We start from the raw sequence: 25,630 nt of genomic DNA, 5'->3' as shown, positions 1-25,630 counted from the left end.
GAGAAACCCTGTCTCGAAAAACCAAAACCAACCAACCAAACAAAACCGAAAACCCTGGCCTAATCCCCAAATTGGGTGGGGCACCCTACTGTGAAACCTTTAACCCAGTGCCCATTTAGCCAGCACAAGGACCATTAAAGACTAAGAACAAAGGATGACCCCACTTACTTGGAACTCTTTTCAAAAACTTTATGTTATTTTTAATCATATGTAGATGTACATGGATGCAGATGCCCTCAGAGGCCAGAAGAGTGCATCTGATCCCCTGGAACTGGAGTTACAGTGGTTGTGAGCCACCTGATGTGGGTGCAGGGAACTGAACTCAGGTATATTCTCAAAGAGCAGAAAGTGTTCTCAGCCCGTGAGCTATATCTCCAGCCACACCTAGAATTCTTGAGGAGAGTGGACAGTGAATAGTTCACCAAATGCAGAGGTCACTGATAGTGAATAAGAATGAGTTCTGGAGCTCACTCTGACCTCACTCTTCCTGTCAGAACTTCCTTCATGGAGCCCTAGTGACTAGGATGGTGAGAGACACACTGTCAGATTTTCTCATTGACACAAGGTCAACTCCTCAATTTTGAATGTAAGCTTCTTAATCCTTCCAGAAAAACAAAGACTCGGGGGAAACCTCAAACAAAACAAAACAAAACAAAACAAAAACAAACAAACAAAACCAACCCTATTTTCTTTCTTCTTAGACGTCAAATGAGAAACACATACTAAAAGAATAGTTTCCAATGAATGCTAAATGTGCTGTTCAGACATTGGGATGAGATTTATTGAAAACCATGCCAGAGTGCCCCTTGAGCTGATGAATGGACATCTAACTGCCACCTGAATAGAATGTGGTGGCCTCTAAACTGAAACGAAGTTAAGAAACCTTCTAAGAGGTAAGACTGGACATATGGGAGATGGGAGTCTGAAATGGGGGGAAAATTTTTATTTTGAGGAAGATCTCATGAACATTTACATTTGTCCCACACCAAAAAGAAAAAAAAATACAAATTTGAAGCTGTAGCCACTAAAATAATATAAAAAGATATAGAACTTCTACTGACTACCTTTCTTGTACATGGCCTCAGGTATCCTTTCTGGTCCCACTTAATACCTGATTTTACTACTACAAAAGCCAAGACTTAGGACATTAGCCAAATTGTCGAAGATGGTGACCCAGTGGTTTCAAACCCTAACTTACCACCCTGAGTGGAGATCTCAGTTGGCCTATAGTTCTGGATCTCAAAGTTGCTTTTTCTTCCATACTATCCTAATATCATCCTGGAAAAAAAGTCACAACATACTAAAGAACCTGCGTATGCTTGTGTCCAGGTTGAATGAGTTTATTCTAGCCACCCTGTTCTAACAGTCCTGCCATGGGACGTCCACAGCTGGAAGTGGTGCTATGGAACAAGAACTTGTCAAGATGAGTGTCCAGTGGTGTCATACAAGAGTGGAAACAGAAGCCCCTTCATCCAGAAGATGGAATTTATAGCCCTAGCAAGGACCCTCCATCTGGGTAAGGCTGAGAGAGCACAAAATGTGCTTTTCCCGGGTTTTTTGCCCAGGAAATCATTGCTGTTGGTGGTGGTGGCGGCTGAGGCGGAGAGACACTGCCAGCAGCCGCCATGACAAGAGAGACGTAAGGTACTGGTAAGCCACAAGCCACGTGGCAAAGTATAGATTAATAGAAATGGGCTACATATAAGAGTAAGAGCTAGACAATTGTAGGCCTGAGCTAATGGCCAAGCAATTTAAATAATACAAGTGTCTGTGTGTTTATTTTATAAGTGGGCTGTCTAACAGGGCTTGGTGGGAGCTGGAGAGAACCTCTCCAGCCATAGGTGGTAGTCATAGTGGTGGTGCTGAGAATCAAATCCAGGATCTGGCACATGTTAAACAAACACTGTAACACCAAGCTATACTCCAAGCCCCGTGGATCAATTTGGAAAGAGACAGACTGTTAAACACTTAAGGGAGAGAAATTTAACATGCTAGCAAGCTTCAGATCTATTTGAAGTTGTCCTGGACTCACTGGCCATTGTCTATGACAACAGAAGTTGCATAATATTTGTTTAACTATGCAAAGATGTGTTGCATTTGTTTAACTATGTAAAGATGTGTTACTGCTTTATCTTGCCTGCCTAAGGCACCTGATTGGTCTAATAAAAATCTACCAATAGTGAGGGAGGAGCTATAGGTGGAACTTGTGGGCAGCGAGAGAAAGTAGGAGGAGAAATTTAGGCTCAAGGAAGCAAGAAAAAGAGAAGACAGGGAGCCGCCAGGGGCCAGACAGACAGACATGGAGGAAGCAGGAAAGTAGAACATAAAGAATGAAAGAAAGGTAAAAAGCCCTGAGGCAAAATGTAGATGAAGAGAACCAGGATAAATTAAGTTAAAAGAGCCAATGGGATAAGCCTAAGCTAAGGCTGAGCATTCATAATTAATAATAAGTCTCCATGTCTTTATTTGGGAACTGTCTGGCAGCCCAAGGAAAATTACAGATACTGATAACAAATTACCTGCCTGTTCAAGGAAGCAATAGAGCAAACCAGAAAGCAAAGCTAATGGCCAGGCCTGAGAGGCCCTAGGTTCCCCCAAAATGTCCCTGATTGTTGATTCTTGGGATTTCAAGAATATTCTCTAAGAATGGTCCCAAGGGGCCTGGGGCAATTGCTGAGAGGGTGAAGTGTTTTCTGTGTAAGCAAGAGTACCTACCTGATTTTGGAATCCCAGCACCAGTGTGAAAGCCAGGCATGACAGGAGACCCTACTCACAACATAAGCTGGAGAGCAATTGAGGAAGACACATGAAGCTGACCTTTGGTTCTCCCACTATGCTCAAATAGGTGAGCACACATGTATAGACCACACACAAGAATATTCCTGGGGGCTTAAGAAGAGCCCACAATGTGGATTCGATTGGAGTTCTTCCTACTCCCAGACCCAAAGAAGGCTGGGTCTCTTATATAACATAGAAGATAAAGTCTTCATCCGTGAATGTGTCATGAAGCATGTAGTAAGTCAAACATACCAGAGCACCCTATATGGGGGGGGAGGTCCCATGGATAAAGAAAACATTACAGGACTTCAAAATGTGTTCAAAAGGGGACTCAGAGATACATATAGCATGTCCTGAAGCAAAGGGACTCCCCTCAGAGCAAAAGCTTAGTCCAGAGGCACCAGAGCTGGAGAATTTCAGCAATTTTGGCAAACTAACTTTCCTATGATGCCCAGAACCAATGGAGATTTTATGTACTTAATAGAATTTGTAGACACTATGGTTAGGTCAAAGCTTTGCTTTGTGAGTCTCAAAGGGCTTCTGAAACTGAGTGTTAAAACCCTACTGAGGTTCAAGCTGTGTCAGAGTGACAATGGAAGAGACTGTGGCAAAAATAAAGTCGAGAAGTATTTGGTGGCTCAGGCTTCCATCAGGAATTACAGAGTTCTTGATGACCTCAATCTGCTGGCCAGGTGGAAGAGATGAGTCATACTCTCTGTTTGGACCTAAAGACCCATGGTTGAAGCCTTGGTTCCCAGCTTATAGCGTGACAGGAAACTTCTAAGTGGGACCTAGCAGAAGAAAGTAAGGTCATGGGAAGTAAGTTAATAAAAATTTTTTTTTTTCAAGACAGGGTTTCTCTGTGTAGCCTGGCTGTCCTGGAACTCACCCTGTAGACCAGACTGGCCTTCTGCCTGGGTCTGCCTCCCAAGTGCTGGGATTGAAGGCTACCATTGCCCAAATGTAAGTTAATATTTTATTTTTCATTTTTTCGAGACAGAGTTTCTCTGTGTAGTTTTGGAGCCTTTCCTGGATCTCGCTCTGTAGACCAGGTTGGCCTTGAACTCACAGAGATCTGCCCGACTCTGACTCCTGAGTGCTGGGATTAAAGGCGTGCGCCACCACCACCCGGCGTAAGTTAATACTTTTAAAGGAGATGTTGGGACCCTTACCCGGTCCTATTTCTTGTTTTCTGGTCATCATAAAGTGAATGGGTTTCATCTACCAAGCACTCCTGCTGGAGTGTACTGTGCTGCTCCAGGCCCAAGACAGCAGTCCCTAACAACAAGGGACTAAGACATCTGAAACTCTGATTCAAAAAAACAAAAACAAAAAACAAAATCCTTTCTCCTTCTAAGTTGATTACCTTGGACATTTTCTTTTCGCAGCGAACAACAGATACTCTTAAAAAACACCTCACTTTGCTGGAAACCATTGTAACTTGGGCCCAGGCCTTGGGGGTTGGTTTTCTTGCAGAGGTTCCCTACACAGACCGTCCAATTGAGCCCTTATGGAATGTTTTACAGAAGCCCTTCTTGAGTTTCAAGAGACGATATGGGAGACTTGGAGAGAACTTGAAGGTGACAGAGTGTCAAGTATGAATAATCATTGGATCTACTCTAACTGCTATACAATAGGGTTGCTTCTAGCAGCTGAAGTTTCCTACAAATGGCCCCCTGTACCACTTCTGTCCTAGAGCCTGGGTCCTCACGGCATTTAGGAAAGCAAGCATCGAGATTAGCTCCATTGTCTCTGGGCTGAACTTTATGAAGTACTACTGATGGCCAGTCCCTTGGTGGGACTGAAAGGGGTCCAGCCACAGATCTATCATCACAAGTTAAATTTATCTTGCAAAAGTTTATGATTCTAGTACATCCCATCTATAGGAACATTACAAAAAGGGGGGCGGGGAACCATGTTGTGGGAAATACTATGGCTGAAATCACCCAAATTTGATTGCCTTTGAACTCTAGACCTTGGATTCTCTAAGTGAATTCCTGATTGAGCTCAGGTTACTGTCCAGAAGAACCTACTAAAGCTCAGTATATAATGAATGAAGAGTGACCAATTGGATGACTGAATGTATATGTTCCTATTGCTAAGCCAGTGGGGGTGGTCTTTAATGCAAACTCACTACTCACTACCTGAATAGTTCCAAATGCATGCCAAGCAGTTCCATTCCTCTGACTCAGACCTACACCATGGTTTGGTAGGAAGTACCAGAACCAGTCCCTACCCTGATTCCCTAAAGAGTTAGAAATAGGCAAAGCCAAGGGGAAGGAGGATCTTAAACTGAGGAGAATCTAGAAAACAGCAAACCCCAAACCACTCCAGATTGAAGCCCCTCACCTGCTTTTACTTATTTTCTTTAGCTCAGCCTCTGACATGTGACTAGCAAGGTAAACTGCTGGAAGCATCTGACTATGTGTGCTTCCTAACTTCCAATCTCCTGCTGCAGTCCTCTGCTGTAACCAGCCCGAGGAGAGGCAGACACTAGTTCCCCCTGTCTACAGCTGGGTGAACAAGCTCTCTGTTACAGTCTGCCATTTCGTTTATTTTGGCTGTGAGCCTAGCCTTTAATGGCTGAGCCATCTCTCCAGCCCCAGTCTGTCATTTCTATGACCAGAATATTGAACAGCAGGCAAAGTGGGTCCTGTTTGGTAACATTCTTTCTTGGTTCTTTTTTGTTTGTTTGTTTTTTTTGGTTTGTTTTTGTTTTTGTTTTTTTGAGACAGGGTTTCTCTGTGTAGCTTTGTGCCTTTCCTGGAACTCGCTTGGTAGACCAGGCTGGCCTCGAACTCACAGAGATCTGCCTGGCTCTGCCTCCTAAGTCCTGGGATTAAAGCTGTGCGCCACCACTGCCTGGCTGTTTCTTGGTTCTTAAAAGCAACTTATGTGTATCTTACAGCCCTCGTTGACCTAACCATTTTCACGCCAACCTATCATGATGTTCTGATTTAAGAAAACCAAATCAGAAATCTGAGGAAGAAATCTACCTCTAGCATTAAAAATAATAAAAACGTCTCCCAGCTGACTATAATTTCATTTTGAGAACACAGTTCAAGCTATTTGAACACATTTAGGTTGCTTCTATAAGAAACTACATTATAAAAGGTGAGATAAAAAATTTCACTTTCTTTCAAACTAATATTATTTAAACTTCTGAGATTTTTGCAAATTTTATAATAACCTTTCTTTTATTTCACTACATTTATTTATTTTTGTGGGTGGTGGGGTGCATGAGCCACAGCCTGTGCGTGTGGAAGTCAGAGGACAACTTGTGAGAGTTGGCTCTCTTCTCCTGCCATGAGGGTGCCAGGGATTGAACTCAGGTCATAAGCTTTGGTGGCAAGTACCTTTACCCATGGAACTGGCCCCAAATGCTGCTCTTAAAACACTGAAGAAAGCTTTATTTTTGGAAAACTGTTTAATAAAAGAAAGACACCTTTTCTTTCTTCAAGTGGGGTATTACTATATTTATTTCATTTTTAAATTTGTTCCAGGAACAAATGGGACCATATTGATTAATTTTACCTGCCAACTTTACCCAACCCAGAGTTACCAGAGAAGAAAGTCTTGATGACCAAGTATGTAGATCAGGTCGGCCAGAGTGAAGTGCATGTCTGTGCGGGGTCTGTCTTGGTTGCTAATTGATGTGGAAAGACCCAGTTGCAGGCAGCTCCATTCCCTAGGAAGTGGTTCTACCCCAGTGTGTAGTGGATAGCCATCCCAGCGTTGGCCTGGAAGTTCCAATCCCCCTTGAGGCTTCGGTAATGGTCACGCCCACAAGGCGGGGCAGAGGAGGAAACTGAAGACCCAGGATCGAGAGGAGGTCTCGCTCTCAGTTCTGGGACGCTGGACACAGGAGGTAGACTGAGCAGAGTTCTCCAGAGAACACCGCCAGACTGCACCATACCTTTGCCAGACCCTACCTATCCCTTCATTTGTAAGTTACCCCACAAAATAAACCTCCCTTTTAACTACGTGGAGTGGCCTTAATAATTTCACCAATACCAGTGTGCCGGGGGAGTCTTGCTAAGAGCAAACAAGGATTCGTGTATCTGTTCTCTCTGCTCTTGACTGTACATGTGATACTTTACTTCTCTGTGTTGACTTTCCCACAATTATGGGCTATAACTTGAAATTAGAAACCAAATAAGCGCTTTCTTTTAAAGATGCTTTTTGTCAGGGTATTTATCACAGTAACAGGAATGAAACGAGAACACAGAGAGAGATTTTAAATAAAATTTCTAATTATAAATGTTTTGACAAAAATAGCTTTTTTGAGTCGTGAAATTTAGAAATCTAGAAAACACAAACCAGCAGTGAACCCAGTTCCCAGAGATAACAACTGTTAAATATTTGTCGGGAACACTGCAAGAACCTTTTAATGGTCGTGTATAGAAGCAGTTATACTATACATTTATGTGCTGTGGTTATATAGCTGTGCACATGGGTGTAGGTGTATTTTTCTATAACAAAATGTACTATATTTCAATCCATTTTTATCAATAAATGTTTAGCTTAGTCCATTTAAAATATAACATTTTAAATGGTATGTGTCAAATAAATAATTCAGATCTCATAAGTGGTTTTTGATTACATAGTTGCTTCTACAAGCTGCAGGAAGACAAAACATTTTGGCAATGCCAACTCAAAGTTCCTTGATCACCAAAGTTGACAGTCATCAACAGATATTTAAGAGTCTTAACCATGTTTAGTGTTAACAGACAATGTAGTACTGCAGCTTTATCTTCTTTTGGAGATTGCAAAGCCTTTACTCTGATGGGATGGATTTGCTTATCTGGAAGAGAAGTGGTACTTAAAATATCAGCTCCCTTTTCTGCCTCAAAGCGCTGCAAAGCGTCGCTCTTTCTCACCGAAGATCCAGTTGAATCTGGAATGACAGTCCAGCCTAAATCCCTCTTGTCCAATAGTCTCTTCCTGACCTCTCAGCTTCGGGTGATTTGTCCTCTCACCAAAGTTATTTGCCAAGTGGTATTTTTACAGAGATATTTTATAACCCTGTTCTTTACAATAGTGTGAAAACGATACATATTTAGGAGAAAACTATGCTACAAGTTTTTTGTTTGTTTGGTTTTTGTTTTTTTGAGGTGGGGATCAAACCCAGGGCCTTGCGCTTGCTAGGCAAACGCTCTACCACTGAGCTAAATCCCCAACCCAACAAGTTTTTATCTTTCTTGGACTATTGACATCCTGATGAAAGACTGGGCCACAACTCCCCATCTGCCACACGATCATTAGGTGAGCAATACCATCATGCCAGTGTACCCTAGACATTGTGTTTTGACACCCTGACATGTATACAAAATGCCCAGTACTCAGAACTGTAAATTAGTGCTCTATCAAATGGGCTTTTATTAGGTGGTTTTCTCCAACTTCAGGATATGCTTTGAGCATGATTAAATTAGGCAACATTGTGAAGTTCAGTTACATTGAATACATTTCCCACTTAACAATACTTTCAATATATGATGGGTTCATCAGGATGTGATACCATTGTGAGTAAGGAATATACTCATGATCTTGTGCTAGTCCCCCATTTTGCATTTTCAAATGTAATTTAAGTCTGGTTTATTATTTTCCATTTGACATATTTAATTCTTCGTACAATTTCCTTAAAAGGATACTGAAAGAAGAAACAGTCTTACTTTCCTATGCCTTACATACAGAAGCATAGTGAATGTTTAATGATTTAATATATCAATAACTTATAGCAATGAATCAATGAAGCTCCTGTTCAGCTCAATGTTAATGAGCATGTACAAGCATATAAAAAGCTGTTTCCTTAAACTCCTCCTATCAAGATACAAATAGGGACATCTGCTAGTGTATATTTGCATTCTTGACAACTTACCTAAAGTAATATTTAAGTCTAAATCACATCTTTTAAGGATTTTCCTGTATTTGTATAATCTTTAAGATGTCTCCTTAAAAGAGTTTCCATAATGATCTCGTCACTCACCTTGCAAGAACTCAAGTGGAGGTACAAAAGTAACAGAAGAAGATGAGCGGGGTTCATGCTGGAGGTGTGCAGGCTGTCTCCACGGAACACTCTTGTCTATCCCATATACTCCCCTCAAATTTAATTTTTAACCTCTGAAAAAATATTTAAAAAAGAAAAGCCTCCTAGAGCTTTGTACTTTTGAACTCTAGGAGGATTTGGCTAACATTCAGAGTTTTACCGTAACTGAAACAAAAAAACAGCCTTTGCAGTATCTGAGGCAGGCGACCAATAGGAAGTGTTTGGACCAGGGGAGACTGATTGCTCCATCTCGGCCCTGACAATGCCCCAATTCTGTTTTCCATGGAACACAGAAAGTACCATAGAAGCCATTTTTTTCTTTTATGTCTTTTGGCAAATAAAATCACACCCTTTGCCTTAGGATTGAGGAGGGGAGATCTGTGGCAGCTGAAATGCCGCCTGTCTGCGTTCTCTAGAGGCAGATATAAGACAGTCTTGGTGTAAGATTCCCATCAGGCACCAATACCCACAGAAGAGAGAAACAGCAGGAAGCAAATGGAGAAATGGGGTGCCTGTGTGGGTCCAACAAAGCCTTGGCCTGCTTATGAGGTGCTCTGGAGAACTGTGATTGGCCAGTTCCCTGCTTCAGAGAAAAAGACTGGACGATTACATCCCACCTTGTTGGGTCACAGGCGCTGCTCAGGACACCATGCCCTTTGATAAAGCAGACGCAGACCTTGAAGGATCTAACAAGTACTTGTCATCGGGTGTTTTCTGGCACTGTTCGCAGCTAGCCGGCAAGTCCTTCCCTTCAGGACATGTCTGGGGACTCACCTGTCTCTTCTGGTCCCTTTGATACCCTTTGAATGCCTTCCATATTATACTCCAAAAGCAGTTCTTCCAAAATTCCCATGGGCCTCTCCTTCCTGAGAGAAACTTCACAAGAGGGAGTTATTGGGAAAACTCCACTAACTCAGGCATGGCATTCGATGCTGGGGCCAGTTGAGGCTTAGCTGCTGTCTCTTCTTCATTGATTCCCTACACTTTCCCCTCTGAGCTTGACCTCTGTGGTTTCAGCGGCTTACCTGGCAGTGTACCCCACAGCCTCTTCTGGGCATGGGCGGAAGTCCTGGCTTCCATCTGAGCTCAAAGTTGCTGTTCCTTTACTGTCAAAACAGGCACTCCAGCAGTCACGTGACACAGGACACATACTCCTTCCACCCTTACCCACCACCCCCACCCCTGCTGTGATAACAGGAGCTCTGCTTCCCCTGAGTTATGAAGGCCAATTATCCCATCCAGACCAAGGCTCCTGTTCCTTCTTCCTGATCCGTAGACACAAAGATCTCACTGTGCACCAGGAAACAGCCTTAGTTTTCATTGGTTCTATGGGATTTTGATAATATTGAGGCAGGGTATCAGTCTCACAATGGAGCCTTGGCTGGCCTGTCCCTTACTATGCAGACCAGGATGGCCTCAAACTTATAGGGATCCTCTTCAGTCTGTCTCCTAAGTGCCAGGATTACAGGTGAATGCTACCATTCCTGGTTCAAGAGAATCCTTACTATACCCCTAGTGAAAGTGTGGTACTTTGGGGGACCAAGAGTGTAACTCCATAGAGTATACAGTTGTAAGAACAGGAAGCATTGAGCGCCCACCTAATCACTGGGAGTGGTGGTAAGTGTGGTCATTCTTGTATTCCCTGGATGTTTCCAGACCGTGTATTCTTCCTATTAGAGTCACACTGTTAAATAACAGGCCGTCGTTAAATGCACATATTGATTCCTGGAACACAGCTGCAGTCTTCTCAGAATGCCATTAACTAGCACCTTAGCTCTGCACACAGCAGGGCCTCCAATGCTGTACTACCTGTTGCGGGTGTGGTATGTGATATGATCAGTGGAATGCATGGGCATAGGCCAACTTCTGTATCGTTTTTTTTTTTTTTTGCTGTCACGAGAGTACTCTTATCAGGCAGGTTTTTATGTGGGCTCTCTTGCTGGAAGACGTGACTACTCTGAGATCCTTCAGTTTATGCTACTAACTAGATCTGTAGGCCCCAAAGGCACACCCATATCTCAAATATATCTACTGTGGTGATAATATACGACTCTTGTTTCTAGGACTGAAGGGATCTGATGTTGGACCTTGGTCTCCTTGATGAATTGTGCCATCTTGTGGGCACAGTGTTAGACTCTGGATACTGGATTGAGCATTTGTTGATGGCAGTGGCTAAATAAATAGTGGCTAAATACCTTGTGGGTAGCTGCCATCTCTGCTTCCAAGGCCACATCTGCCTTGTGTTCATTATGCCAGCGCTGGGCTGACAGATGGCTGAGTCTGGATAATATCAAACTGTCCTAAAAATTAGTGTCTTTTCTCTTGGAGTGCTTTTCTGATAGATGTTGTAATGTGGTTCTAGACACATGATAACATGGTATCCTTGGCTTATTTATTCCACATTTATCAGGAACCAGAAGAGTACAGGTTGCTTTAGATGAAGTCTTTTTTCTTTTAAAGTAACTTTTTAAAAAGATTTATTTAATATTTATGTATAAATAATAATAGAAGAGGGTGCCATGTGAGTGCTGGGAATTGAACTCAGAACCTCTAGAAGAGCAGTCAGTGCTCCTGACCTCTGAGCCATCTCTCCAGTCCCAGAGGATTATCTCTTTTTTTGGTTTTTCGAGACAGGGTTTCTATGTGTAGCTTCGTGCCTTTCCTGGAATTCACTTGGTAGACCAGGCTGGCCTTGAACTCACAGAGATCCACCTGGCTCTGCCTCCCGAGTGCTGGAATTAAAGGCATGCACCACCACTTCCTGGGGAACAGTCTTATTAAATAAGAAACACAGAGCCAATTGCAGAGTTAAAAGCCCAAGAGGTCAGAGCAATAGCTGAGAGCTGAAAACCCTTTTTACCCTTTACTGCCGCTGCTGTCTTCCCCTCAGCAAGAGACCTACTTCCTGTGTGTCTGTCCTTTTATTGACATTCTGTTCTGCTTTCTCATTGGTTGTAAACCCAACCACATGACCTCCTCGTCACTGCCTGTCTACACAAACCTCCAGATCTTCTATGGTTGGTATTGAGATTAAAGGTGTGTGTCATCATGCTGGCTGTGTCCTTGAACACACAGAGATCCACCTGGCTCTGCTTCCCAAGTGCTGGGATTAAAGGCATGCACCACCACTGCCCAACTTCTGCTATGGCCTGCTATTAGCTCTGACCCCCAGGCAACTTTATTTATTAACATACAAATAAAATCACATTTCAGTACAAATAAAATATCACCATGGGTTGCTTCTCAAAGTGAGTATAGTTCTGTTTTTGGTGGACTGGCCTGTCCTGTCTCCTCAATGCTGCATTCCTGTCTCTCACTGAGTCCTCCTCAAATACCACACACTGTTCTTCTCTGTGGCTGAGACCTCATGATATCTTTGGGTTTTCTGTCAGTTAAACGAGTCTAAAGAGTCCCAGAAATCTTACTAGGTGGATGTTTCTTTGGGGGCGGGGCATCTTTCACTGTAGAGAGGACATTCTGACATTATGGCTGTGCCCAGGCTTCCTCTCTTGTTCTTAGGAGTACACATACCTTAATCAAAACACTTGCATGCTATCACTACTCACTGCAAAAACAATAGCATGTTTTATGGAAGTCCAGAGGACCCAGATTTCTTCTGATTTTATGATGACACAAAATAGGAGATAAGACTTGTCTAACTTAAGTTCCCGATTCTGTGATTGGGACCAAAGCAACCTGGGGAGGAGAGGGCTGATTTAAGCTTTCACTTGTCAATCATGAAGGAGGGGAAGGGAATGTACTCAAGGCAGGAACCTGGAGGGAGAAACTGAAGCAAAGGCCGCGGAGGAACACTGCTTTGTCCGCTAGCGTGCTCAGCATGCATTCTTACACACTCCAGGACCACCCTCCCAGGGGGGGCACCACAAGCAGTGGGCCAGGCCTTCATTGTCAATCATCAATTGAGAAAATGCCCCACAGCCTTGCCTACAGGCTGATTTGATGGGAGCATTTTCTCAATTGAGGTTTTCTCTTCTCAGATGAGTCTAGCTTATGTCAGGTCAACAAAAACCTAATGAACACAAGAACTGAGGAGACACAGAATGTACACTATCCCAGGGAATGCAAACTCTTTCTGATTCTCTTTTCTGCTGACAATTTTCAGTTTACCTTTTGTTACCATGCTTTAAAATACTGCTAAGCTAGAATCAAGGTTGTCATTTGTAAGAGAAATCCCACTGGACAAGTTTTAAACCTTAGGTAATGAGTAGAATTTCTTTAGAGAGAGAGAGAGAGAGAGAGAGAGAGAGAGAGACACAGAGAGAGACAGAGAGAGACAGAGAGAGACAGAGAGAGAGAGTGTACCTTGTGTATTCAGGTGCCCAGGAAAGTGCATTGAATTCCCTGGAGCGGGAGTTTCAGATGACTTTGAATCTCCGGAAACAGGTCCTGGGAACTCAACTTGGAAGAGCAGCAAGCACTCTTAACCACTGAGTCATCTCTTGAGCCAGTCAGTAGAATTTCTAAGCGTAGGAACAACAGAAGAAAGTAATGTGAAGAGACGTTTATACATCTAAGTCATATTAAATGTTTTTGCAACAAAAAACACTTAAAAGTGAACGAAGGCACACAAATGAAGATATTAAAAAGAAAATGATGTAAAGGGGACCATTCCAGTGTTCAGAATTATAGAGAGTAAAACAGGGCATGATGGAGGATGAAGATCTAAGAAGGTTTCACTTTCAAGGCCTGATCATTGGGGCTGAAGAGAGATGGCTCAGCACTTAAGAGCCCTGACTGCTCTTCCAGTAGGGCCTGGGTTCAATTCCCAGCACCCACATGGCAGCTCACAACAGTCCAAAACACCAGTTCCAGAGGATCCAATGCTGTTCTCTGGCCTCTGAGGGCATTGCATGCATGAGGTACATAGACATGTTCACAGGAAAAACATCCATACATATAAATATAAATTTTATAAATTTTGATAAATTGAGATTGATGTTGTGAGTCTGAATAGCACCCCAAATCCCAACCACCTCTCACCCGGGGTGATGGACTATCAGTTCTGAACAAGGGCTGCATCTGTAAACTCAAAATTCTAATGGAATTGAAGGGAAAATTGATATAAAATGCTGCCTCCTGCAGCATGGGACAGTGAAGATACACTTAATGATGTCTTCCTTTGGGAAACACAAGGCATTTCATGGAAGAGCTGTGCTTGTGCTGTAACCCATGATGCCTGTCAGGGATAGGCTCCCTGGTGGTTTCCACTCCTGTGACAGAAAGACACATCCTAATAGATTCACAGCACACTGCTTCAACCCCGCCCCCAACCCTGCAGAGAAATGCTGGTGTCAGAAATGTTTTTAAGGGTGGGGAGATTGATTATAGACCCTGGTTTCAGAGTGTCAGTCTGCCAAGGCAGGGAGGGCATGGCAGAACATGGCACAGCACAGCAGTTCACCTTACGGTCTCTAGGAAGCAAAAGAGGAAGGGAAAAAAGGAGGAAGGGATTGAGTAGCCCCTGCCACCAACTCTCTTCCTCCATTCAGGCTTCACCTCCCGGAGCTGTGCCGTCAGCCAAGTTCAAGCATTCAGTACATCAGCCTGTATGGAATGGTTCAAAATGAAAACATAGTATTTATCAAACTTGGGCCAGTTCCCTCAAGAACGTTTTTAAAAACAAACTGGTCAAAACCCATATAAATCTCTTATTACTCGCACAAATCCTATGGCTGATTTCTGAGAGAGGCCACTAAGCGTCCGTGTAATTTATTACGCTGTAAGATGAATGCTGGTTTGAGTTCTTAAGAGCATGTCTGAGTTGAAAAGTGTGGGAATAGTTCTCAGAAAACAGCTGGCCAGGGGTTCCCACGAGACTTGCTGATCAAAGGTGGCTGTAGAAATAAGCGTCCATAGCAGACAGTTTACACCGCGTGAACAGTTTTCAGCAAGTATCTCCAAATCTCTGGGAAAATATCTAGACTCGGCTTTAAGATTCTTGGGCTTGAATAGATGAATTTTTGAAAAAAGTCATACTGCAGAGAGACATTTAAAAGCACTCCAACCCTGCTTAGATTTGAAAGCGAGGAGGTCTCATGCCTTATTGAAATCCATGTAGGGGAAATCGTAGCATAAACTGAGCAACGTTTTCCTTTTCCTCAGACATGACATCCATGTGACTGGATGAGAGCCCCTCTCCCAACATTTTCTCAGCCTGGCACCGGGCTTCAAGAGAAGTGGAAGAGCTGCGAAGGCCTGTGACTCAGCAGGTGATGAACTGTCCTAGATTGCTTGTTTCTAAGTTCTGGATTTTAGTACGAGAAAAGTCATTCTGCCCTTCACAGGAACAGAATAGAAAGTTTACCATGCTTTTCAGTTTCTTGTTTGTGCAAGCAGGCTTCTCCTCCTGTTGTTGTTGGACATCATGAAAAGCAATCAGAAGCACAGAAGGTGAAATCTGTGCCCATGTCACATCTCACTGGGCATGGAGCACCTATCTAGCGAATCATATGCAAATATCTCAAACTAAATTGGTAAATTTGATTATTTTTTTGATTTTAGAATACTACCTTATATATACATCTTGACATGTAAGAAGAAATTACCATTCCTTAAAATCAAATTGCAATCTTTGCTAAATTAAAAGGAATTTTTTCTCTTCCACTTACTGCAATAGTTATGGTTAATTGACATTCGTAAAGCCTACCTAGAGTAGACAACAAGTTGAACAAAATAAGCAGATTCAAATTCTCTCTCATTTGTATATCTCTCTCCTCTCTCTCTCTCTCTCTCTCTCTCTCTCTCTCTCTCTCTCTCTGTGTGTGTGTGTGTGTGTGTGTGTGTGTGTTTATGCACATGTGCTCCCATGGGTACACACACACTCATGGATGTTCGTGTCAAGGCCAGAGAAGATGTCAGATGTCTTCCCCTCTCACTCCCCACATGCTTTTTTTGGAGACAGTATCTCTTGCTGAAGTTCACTCTTCCGACAAAGCTGGCTGGCCGAAGAGCTCCTGGGCCCCACTTTTCTCCCTTACCCAAAACTGGAGTTGCAGGCATCCAGAGCAAGGTTCATTTTTTTATTTGTGTGTTTGGACTTCTTGCTTGTATAGCAAGTGCTCGTATCCACTGAGCCATCTCTGTAGCTCCATAGTTTCACAGTGAAAACATTGTTTTCTATTCAAAAGAGGACTGTATCGCACAGCTGTGTGAATGCACTTAATATCACTGAACAATTTAAGAATAATGACAATGGTGACACTTGCATTATGTGTATTTTGATACCGTTAAAAAAGCATTGGCAACTATTTGGTCATATATTGCTCACTGTGCTATCTTGTGCATTCATACATGTGTTGTGTGCATGTAACTTATGAAGGGGCCCTGAAAATGGTAAAATTATTTAGAGCATTCTTCTATGGCCAAAATACAGGATTGTTCTAGAGGATGGAAAATGGAGCTTCTTCAGGAAAGAGGATGAGTTTTGACAAAGGCCAATAAAGACAAGTAGGCAATAATTCTGGCCTGATGGGCCAGAGGGATGGTTTGTGCAAACACCAATTAGTAATCATATAGAAAGCTTCAGTAATAGGCTTGAGACATACTCCTAAGGGATATTGTAGAGATACCTGGTGGGCTGAGAAGGAGACTGTACAAGACAGCCATTTTACAAAGTTCACTATGTCATCAAATGCAGGACAGATTTGTCTGAAGATATTAAGTCTGTAAGTGTTTATTTATTCTGAGGTAACAAGCATCCTCAGAATGTGAGGTGTTGTCTGTTGTGATTTGAATTCTTATAGATTATATCGAGTGATTTGGGGTGGGAATGAAACAAGTGACAGTGTCCAAAGGCCTGTACTCAGCTAAAGACAATACAAAGTCACTTCACAAGGAATCGATAGAAACCCATCATGTTTGAAAAGACACAACAAGCCTAGGCTAGGGGTAGTGATAGTGCTGTTGAGAAAAGAAGAGTATGCTAAAGGTCTGAGCTCAGGCATTGAAAACCAAGGGTCTGATGCTGCTACCATGAGGACACACGGGGGCATTGAAAAGATCTACAATCTGGGAGAAAGAAAGAGGGGTGGGCTGGAGAGATGGCTCAGCAGCTGTGAGGCTTCCACACGGCAGCTCACAACTCTCTGTAACTCCAGTTCTAGGGGACCCAACACCCTCACACAGACATGCACGTAGGCAAAACATTAGTGCTCATAAAATAAAAATAAATTATTTTAAAAAAAGAAGGGAGAGGGAAAGGATGGCCTCCTGGGAGTTTGAGGTTTGAGTTGTCCCCCTTACTACCTAGGGAGGTTTCTTCTCTCCTCTGAATGTCAGTTCCTTACTTAGATATAAAATGGTCAGCTACCAGGTGTTCCTGAAGGTCTTGTACAAGTTGGGCGGTTTTATCACAGAGTCGGAGATAACAATGGGACATCAAATGGAGATACAAACATTGAACTTAATGTTAGATGACAATGTCAAAATCAAAGATACAAATAACTCCACCCTCCTATGATGTACCTATATACAAATGTATATATCCAGCTATAACATCTGAATTTAAAATACATTTGCCAAATTCTTCATATGTGGGGCTGGTATGTACTTCTAAAGTTTATAAATTAGGGTAAATGACATACTTGAATTCCTAATGTTTCTGTATCTTTTACAAAGTTCTTTCAAAATTTTATTCGCAATAACCTTCTGATATGGGGATCAATATTTGCCTTCTTTCAAATAAAAAGTGGTCTTGTCAAATATCGAGATGTTTCAGACGATTCGGATATAGAACAAATCAATCAAATTTAATAACTAAAGGTCACTTCCTTTATTATGTTTTAGCAATGTAGAGAAACCAGTGTCGGAGATGAGAGAGTCAAAAGGAGACGGAAGGTGAATGTGCATCTATAGACTGGTACACAGCCTGTCGGCGTTCAAAACATACTTGATGAATGAATAAACTACCTGGGACTAAATATTAAAAGATGGTTACCTTCCTATCAGATCACACACACACACATTTTCCTATTTTAATAATAACAGGGGGGGAAAACACCCAATACAGTATACAGAGTTACATAGTTTTTTTTGGGGGGGGGGGGGGGAAGGCAAGAAACTGCAAAGAACGCAGTTGGCGGTGACAGGTTCTGACGTGCCCCGGCCGGACCCGGAGCGGAGCACCGCTCAAACTAAGATGTAGCCACCCTCTGTGGAGCTGAGTCAGGCTGGGACCTTCTCGCAGCCCGTGAAGCGACAGACACCAACGACAGCCAAGCTGTCACGGCCAGAACGCCTTGCGGGTTATTAGAACGGAAGGATTCAGACGCCTGCTGTCTCCAAGGGCAACGCGCGACCACACTTCCGGAAACGTCGCGTGCGGAGGGCGCCGCTGTTTTACGTCACTTCCGCCACCCCGGGCTTGGCGCATCTGGAGAGGTTGCGGTGGGGGGGGGATTCCATTACGCGAGATTGTTTCTCTTCCGGTGCTGTCCCCTGTATTAGGGAAGGCTTTAGGGCCGCAGCGTCCGCTCGTGACAGGCTCTTCCCGCAGAGCAGTCCTTTCCGTTCCTAGCCTGGTAAAATCGTACTGGTACGGTGGCCGAGGAGGTTTGAGCGCGCCGGAAGTGTTCCCCGGCGCTCGCGCCTAGCCGGGCCCGAGACGCACGTGGCGCGGTGAGTGCTGGGGCGGGCGGGCGAGGGTGTGGGATGGAGCGGGCCGGGATGTGGCGGCGAGGCGGGGGCCGCGGGGCTGCCTCCGCGCCCCTCACTGGCTGTGTGGCGGGGGCCAGGGCAGCGTTCCTGCTGTCCCCGATCTGGTGTCCTGAGTGGAGCTGAGGGGACTGCTCAGAGCCCGCAGTGACCAGAAGGAGCGGGCCTTCTCTTTCACCAGGCCGGAGAGAACATGTCTTTCCGAGGCGGAGGTCGCGGAGGCTTTAATCGCGGTGGTGGAGGCGGCGGCTTCAACCGTGGCGGGGGTAGCAACAACCACTTCCGAGGGGGAGGCGGAGGCGGCGGCGGCAATTTCAGGGGCGGCGGCCGAGGAGGATTTGGACGAGGGGGCGGTCGTGGAGGCTTTAATAAATTCCAAGATCAAGGACCTCCGGAACGTGTCGTCTGTAAGTCGTCCTCAGAGCTTAAGCGCCTTTGCCGTGGGAGTGGAATCGGGCAGTGGGTTGTGTTACCAGCACGTCTGGTGGTAAGGCTCCGAAAGGCAAGTCTGTAGGGCACACTGACTGAGAATCATAGCATATAAGGAAGTGATCGTGAGAACTGAAATACGATCGGAGGTGAACTTGAGTTTGGACTGAAAAGGTGAGAATTAGACAATATTCAGTGCCCAGCCCGGACTAAGAGAGAAAATGATTCAGGATTAACTTTCTTTGCTATCGTAGTAAGATTGGTGCTGGGATCCCTAGTGACAGTTGAAATACAAAGCCACGTTTTTTAGCCTCCATAGCCCGTACAGTTGATTATCAAAAATCAAGGGAAATGGGAAATTTGCTTGGGAGAAGGCAAGGAAAATGCCCAACTAAAGTAATTTTGAGTAATTATCAGAAAGGTGTGATGAAGTCATGGGAAGAGGAGAGAGGTGGATCTGTATGCGCGATTGGTTTGCTGGACAAATTGGTAAAAGTCAAGGGGATGGTGTAGTAAGCCACATATGAAATATTTAGAGCCATGTTCAATAAGGTGGCATGAAGGAAAAAAATGGAAAGCTAGGAGATATGTCCAACCTTTTAACATTGTCATCTACAAAGTTCACACTACAGAACTGTAGTCTAATTAGTACACACACACACTCCCTTGCGCAACCGTGCAAAAACATGTTTTAAATCAGTGTACCGTTTTGTGTTGGGCCACTCTCAATTCATAGCTATCTTGAAGGCTGTGTATTGCACACATGGATGAAAAAGAAATTTCAAAGAAAACATAATAAGTAGAACTTGCTTAATGCTGAGAATAACGGTTTCTGGTTGTTAAGGGCGGGAGGGAGTTTTGTATTCTTACGGTATTTAATTCTAGGTTATAGAAACAGTGGTACTTATTTTGTAATTCTAGACTTCCCTGAAAAGTCTGATCGTTGGTGAAGAAGTGGTGGTAACGAGTTCTAAGGGAGGAGGGGACAGTCAACAAAAACCAGACTGATTCACGTTTCTAGGCTGGGGAAAAGGAAAGTGTTTAATGAAATTGTAAAAGCCATGGCAGGTAACTGTCATTTATTTGATGGATGATCTCCGTGTACCAGGCACCGTTCTAAACACTTCATTTGTTGTTCTGGTTACTCGTGTATTAGGTGTGGCTGCAGTGAGATGACTAGCTTCAAGTACAAGGGTGCAGAGAAAAGGGGAGTCTCTTCTAGGTCCCAAGGTAATGGTGTGCTAACTTAGGACCACAGTGTTGATAACTAAGCTCTGCCTTAAAGGATATCAGATACGGGGAAAGACCAAGTGACCAAGAATGCGTCTAGCAGTTGGTCAGTATCTGAAATGGTTCCATGTCTGTTTTCTTGTGCTGTTCCAGTATTAGGAGAGTTCATGCACCCCTGTGAAGATGACATCGTTTGTAAATGCACCACAGAGGAGAACAAGGTGCCTTACTTCAACGCTCCTGTTTATTTAGAAAACAAAGAACAGATCGGGAAAGTGGATGAGATATTTGGACAACTTAGAGATTTTGTATCCTTTCTCAAGGGATGAGCCAGTGATCTCATTGAGGAATTACTGTCCCTCCCCTCCCTGCAGTTAAATATCAGTTAAAGCAAATCCGTTGCTTCGTTTAGTAGACTGTCCTTTTGGGATGTTCTGGGAATGGTAGCCCTTTGGACAAATGCCACAGAATTGTAGTGGCTCTACTGTTGCTTTGCATAGGATGGTTCCACTGGAATATTGTGCTAGAATTGGGGTACTGATTGTGTGTTTTTGTTTTTGTTTTTTTAAAGAAAATATCATTTCCTCTTGGAAATTTCTTTGTTTCTGATAGCCAGGCATTCCTTTTAAATGCTTAAACTCAAAAGTTTAATGTCTTCTTGCATCTTTATTTCTTAGTTGTTCCTTAATGTAATTAATAGTATTTTTCAGTTAAATTGTCAGAAAACATGAAGGCATCTTCCTTTAAAAAGCTACAGAAGGTGAGTCAAACTTAGAATTACAGTTCTTAGATTCAGAAGAGAATGGTGTGTGCCTTAGGGATGGTCTTAACTTGAGACCCTTAGGTCTCCTGCACTGTGATGCAGGGAAGCTGTGGAGCTGGGACTATTGGTTTGCAAAACCATGCCAGGCTAAAACATTACTTTTCAAGACTAGAGAGCTTAGACTGGGTGCAATAGCACATACCTGTAATCAAAGAACTCAGGAGGTGGAGGCAGGAAGATCACATCAAGTTTGAAGTCAACCTAATCTCAATTAAGTGAGTTCCAGGCCAACCAGGGCTACAACACAGAGACACTTGGAGAACAGTAAACTCAATGCCTGTGTTACTGTGCACCAGCTCCACAGCATCCCTGCATCAGCTTTATAAGTCATGAGAAAGAGTAGGTTCTAGTTTTAGCACTGTTTCTAAAGGGTGAGCTTGATCTTTACATTTGTGCTTTAAAAGAACACTGGAGAAATAAAAAAAGCCCATTGGAAAGGGGTCAGCACTTTTGGAAAGGGCCAGCCATTAGGCTATACGAAGCCATGGAAGCTGTGGGGCCCGATTTAGAGTCCATGGAAATGGAGAAGAGGAGGCGGGGTTGTGAACATATATCTAGGAAGAGGAATCAGTGGGACTTGGTAATTAACTCAGCCAGCCATTTCTTAGAAGTTTGATTTTGACATCTTTGGGTTATGATCCTGCTTACTGACTTGGGCAGCAGTGGAGAACATAGGTTGAGAGAAGATAGTGAATTTCATTTGGGATACGGTGAGTTAAGATAGTCAGAGATAGGACTGACACAATTGCCAGTCAAGAGGGAGGGGGCATAAGCATGCTCTACAGAGACATGAAAGTAGAATAGTTTGTGTGTGTGTGGGGGGGGGTGTACACGAAGTAGTCAGTGGATTCAGGAACGTGGTAGTCAGATGGCAAAGAGCTGGTGGAGTGGTGGTTCCAGAAGCCAGATTGGAACAGGAAATTAGATGGAGACAATAACTTGCTGATAGCAAGTGGCCGCTGGTTGTAGATAACTCTGAAGAGGTGTGCTTGGAGCTGAAGAGCTTAGAGAGGGCTTCTCATGGGGTGTGGCTTGAAAAAAGGAAGTTCCCTGTTAGAATTTGAAACTCTTCTGATCCCTACCTTTCTTACTGCAAGATTATTTGAGGATTTATTTAGTTATATGTCCCCCAACCTCCACCCCCTGTGTCCTGGTTTGGTTTCCAGTTTACTGCTGTCTGAGTTACCCAGCTTAGGTTGTTCTAAAGTCTAAAGGTAGCATTTTGGCCTAATTGTACTTTCTGTGCTGATGGAATTAATTCCCTTGACCAGTACAATAGCATTTAGTCATACAGAGCACTGGACACATGGAATGCCTTGATGTGTCTCCTGAACTTACGTTTTAATCCCATGTTTGATCACTGATTTAAACTTAAGTAGGTCTGCATTGTGGGTGGACTGGGCAGTGCAGATTCAGACAGTGCTTTTGAGTTGATGGGGTGTGGGAAGTTAACAAGGGTTCTGTCGATGGTGGTAGACATGACTTTTCAGTGCCACACTATTTCCGTTTTGAAGCCCTTCCTCACATGTATTTTGCATCTGGAAAACCATATACCTCCTTACATTCCAGTACCTGTACAATGTCCTATTTCGCCCTAAATATAGGCTGGACTTAGCTTTTAAATATCATATTCAAGAAATACTAATGGAATCCCTTCTTGAAATAGCTAATTTGCCAAAATTTTGAATTTTAGTGCTACAATTCTGATAATTTTTCTCTTGGCAGCTCTCTTAAATGAAGATGTAGATTTTTGGAGACATGTATTTCTAAAAACATGAGATTGAATTGACAGGTTTTTTGTGCATATGTATATAGTCTAAAGTACTGATCTATATATCTTATGATCTTCATGGAACTTTGTCTACATTTTTATAGATAAGAAAACCAGGTAATTAGAGGGGGCGGGGTATGAATGGTAGGTGTGGGATTTGAACCTGAGTAGTTTGGACTGTAGCATACTGCCCTTCAGGTTAGCGCACTAACTGCTGCTGTTCCACTCCCAGTTTTATATAGATCCCTTTAAGCTGCTACCGCTGCAGAGGTTTCTGCCTCGTCCTCCTGGTGAGAAAGGACCTCCCAGAGGCGGTGGCGGCAGCGGTGGTGGCAGGGGAGGTCGAGGAGGAGGAAGAGGAGGTGGTGGCCGAGGTGGTGGAAGAGGTGGTAAGTTCTTGGGTTTCTAATGAGGTGTAGCCACGGGTGATATACACAGTGTAGTGGAGTTTTGCATGTAGCCAGACTGCTTGCCTTTGCTTCTCTTACATGTTGTCCACATCCATAGGAATGCATGTTTCCACAGCTTAAAGAGAAGACAGAAAATGAACTTTTCAGGCCCCCACTGGGTTCTTCATGTTTTAATGGAGACTTTAATAGAGGCAGTCACCATTGCATAATGACAGATACATTCTGAGAAAGGCAGCGTTGGGCAGTTTTATCATGTACACTTACACAGATCCTTAAGTTGATCACTCAGCATGGCTTCTCAGTGCAGTGGAGAGTAGAAGGATGGAGGCTAATGCTGATGAAATGGGGCCGCTCTTTTATGATCGGCTGCTTGTGAAAGGGATGTGCTGTAGAGTCGTAGTATAACGGGAAGCAAACACACAAGCCTGTAGCAGTTGGTTTTAACCATTGTCAGGTATCGGGTGCTGTGCACAACTATCTGTGCTGTACCCTTAGATGACTAGGCTTATGTATTCCCAAAGTGCGGTGAGCATGTGAGTGCTGTCTTCCTCTACCATGTGAGATAGTAGCTTTCTAGGGCCATTACAATTTTAGGAGACATTTATGTTATGCGAAACATCTTTATGTATTATATGACTATATAGGACTTTCTTAACTAAATTGTAGTTTCTTAGTTATCAGTGAGTATTTTGATTATATGCCAAGAGCTGGTCTTATATTATTTATGTCTGTGCATATTCTTTTAATTTCTCCAATGAGTTTTCCAGTGACCTGCACATGCTGTGGCACACATGCACACGTACAGAAGATAATGTGGAAAGCGGAAGGCGGTGATGCTGAGTTTACTGCTGCTCCACTTGGGAGATGGCTGTTGTTTCATCTTTAGCTTTTAGACGTTCTGTAAAACACAATAGATGAACTTACATTTAGTTTTATGATTATAGGAATTGCAGTTTTTACAGCTTATCAGAAAGCGAGAGGCTGTCATTGTTTAACAAGTATTTCCTTTTTAAGGTGGCTTCAGAGGTGGAAGAGGTGGAGGTGGGGGCTTCAGAGGAGGAAGAGGAGGTGGAGGATTCCGAGGTGAGTATGAGAAAAGATGTCTTTAAATAACTGGATTTGTAGATTGATACCATCTCTTGATTTCTTTCCACATAGGTTTATTTCCCTCCCAACAAGTGTGGCAAACACTGGGATGTTCTTGGCTTTAACTTCATTTATAGCTCTGTTCTATACCATTCTTTATTGATTTCTCTTAATTTTTCACCAAATTACTTTGTTGTATTAATTTAAAAACCAAAAAAATGTATAATATGAATGGCAATTGTATTTGGTAATGTAAATATCAACCATGGGAACTCATGCTAATGTTAAACTTGATTTGGTTACTGGCACTGTTACAAACCCTCTTGATTGTCTTTTGATCAGGAAGAGGACATTAGATGTGGCAGTTGACAGACCACCACTTCCATTTTCACCACGTGACCTGCTTCTGCTGTGACCGAAGTCTCTGGAGCACCCTGAGGCTGCGCTGTGTCAGTGGAGCAAAGAGTCAGCACTGGGGAGAAACAAGTGGGGCAGACTGTCGGTTTGGCCCACGAAGAGCATGAAGACTCCGCCTTGTACAGTGCCTGGCACTCTGGGTGCTTAAAGAACAATAGGACTTTTCATTTGGAGCATATTTGGATATTTTAAATAAAATTTTTATTTCTTTAACTTAGTGTTTATTGAACCAACCCTATTTTTTAAAATTTAGAGGAATTTGCTTAAAACTTAAACTTGAATTACAGATAGAAAAGGTAGGGTAGGTGAGATTTGTTTAAAAATACTACTATGGTTCTAAAAGGCACCAGATACACTCAAATGAACAACTCCCCACCCCAAACAAACCAGGCTGTTGGAACAGTACCTTAAAACTACTTAGAAATGAACTCCTCATTCAGAATGCCTTTTGAAAAGGGACAGAACAGCATTTGCTGTAATTTATAATACACAGAATAAAGCTGTTTTTATAATACACAATTGCAGTTAATAATTATTTAAATTTTTTTAATCCGTTAAGATTTGAGTAGCTCTGTTCATGTGAAAACTATAGTTCAAGAAATTTAGGAAAAGAAAATTTAAGATGGGTTATTAAAAATTTTCTGAAAAATTTTTTTACTTGAAAGAGTTACTTATCTTCATTTTAAGTAAGTATTTGACTACCTATCACATGTTTTATTTCCTGAGTAGGGATGCTATAAATGCTTTGGTCACCATGCTAGTGTGCCAGCAAGTGAGGGTGCCTCAGTACGGAACCGTGTGCCAGCAAGTGAGGGGATCTCAGTACGGAACCGTTTGCCGGCAAGTGAGGCTGCCTCAGTACAGAACCGTGTGCCGGCAAGTGAGGCTGCCTCAGTACAGAACCGTGTGCCGGCAAGTGAGGCTGCCTCAGTACAGAACCGTGTGCCAGCAAGTGAGGCTGCCTCAGT

The 25,630-nt window shown here is 43.1% G+C and overlaps 2 protein-coding genes across 2 annotated transcripts in view; one reads left to right on the top strand and one right to left on the bottom strand.

Annotated features, from left to right (window-relative positions):
- The window catches only part of Cfi (complement factor I), a 52,640-nt gene extending 34,393 nt beyond the window's left edge, over positions 1 to 18,247 (bottom strand). The window contains exon 1 of the mRNA XM_036191381.1: positions 18,191 to 18,247. Within this exon, the coding sequence (XP_036047274.1) occupies positions 18,191 to 18,247 (57 nt within the window). The remainder of the gene's footprint in view (positions 1 to 18,190) is intronic.
- On the top strand, positions 18,207 to 25,178 carry Gar1 (GAR1 ribonucleoprotein). Its single transcript, XM_036191530.1, has 7 exons — positions 18,207 to 18,460; positions 18,678 to 18,903; positions 20,309 to 20,463; positions 20,856 to 20,915; positions 22,982 to 23,138; positions 24,174 to 24,242; positions 24,588 to 25,178. Exons 2-7 carry the CDS (start codon positions 18,690 to 18,692, stop codon positions 24,599 to 24,601), a joined length of 669 nt encoding a protein of 222 aa, XP_036047423.1. The 5' UTR covers positions 18,207 to 18,460; positions 18,678 to 18,689; the 3' UTR covers positions 24,602 to 25,178.
- The last annotated feature ends 452 nt before the right edge of the window (positions 25,179 to 25,630 follow it).

The sequence above is a fragment of the Onychomys torridus genome, chromosome 6 (assembly GCF_903995425.1).
Source record: "Onychomys torridus chromosome 6, mOncTor1.1, whole genome shotgun sequence".
NCBI lineage: Eukaryota > Metazoa > Chordata > Mammalia > Rodentia > Cricetidae > Onychomys > Onychomys torridus.
This window is presented reverse-complemented; position numbering and strand designations above follow the sequence as displayed.

Coding starts and splice junctions, on each gene's coding strand:
- Gar1 (XM_036191530.1), top strand. CDS start 18,690: ATGTCTTTCCGAGGCGGAGGTCGCGGAGGCTTTAATCGCGGTGGTGGA. Junction 18,904..20,308: donor ACCTCCGGAACGTGTCGTCT/GTAAGTCGTCCT, acceptor GTGCTGTTCCAG/TATTAGGAGAGTTCATGCAC. Junction 20,464..20,855: donor TTGGACAACTTAGAGATTTT/GTATCCTTTCTC, acceptor TGTAATTAATAG/TATTTTTCAGTTAAATTGTC.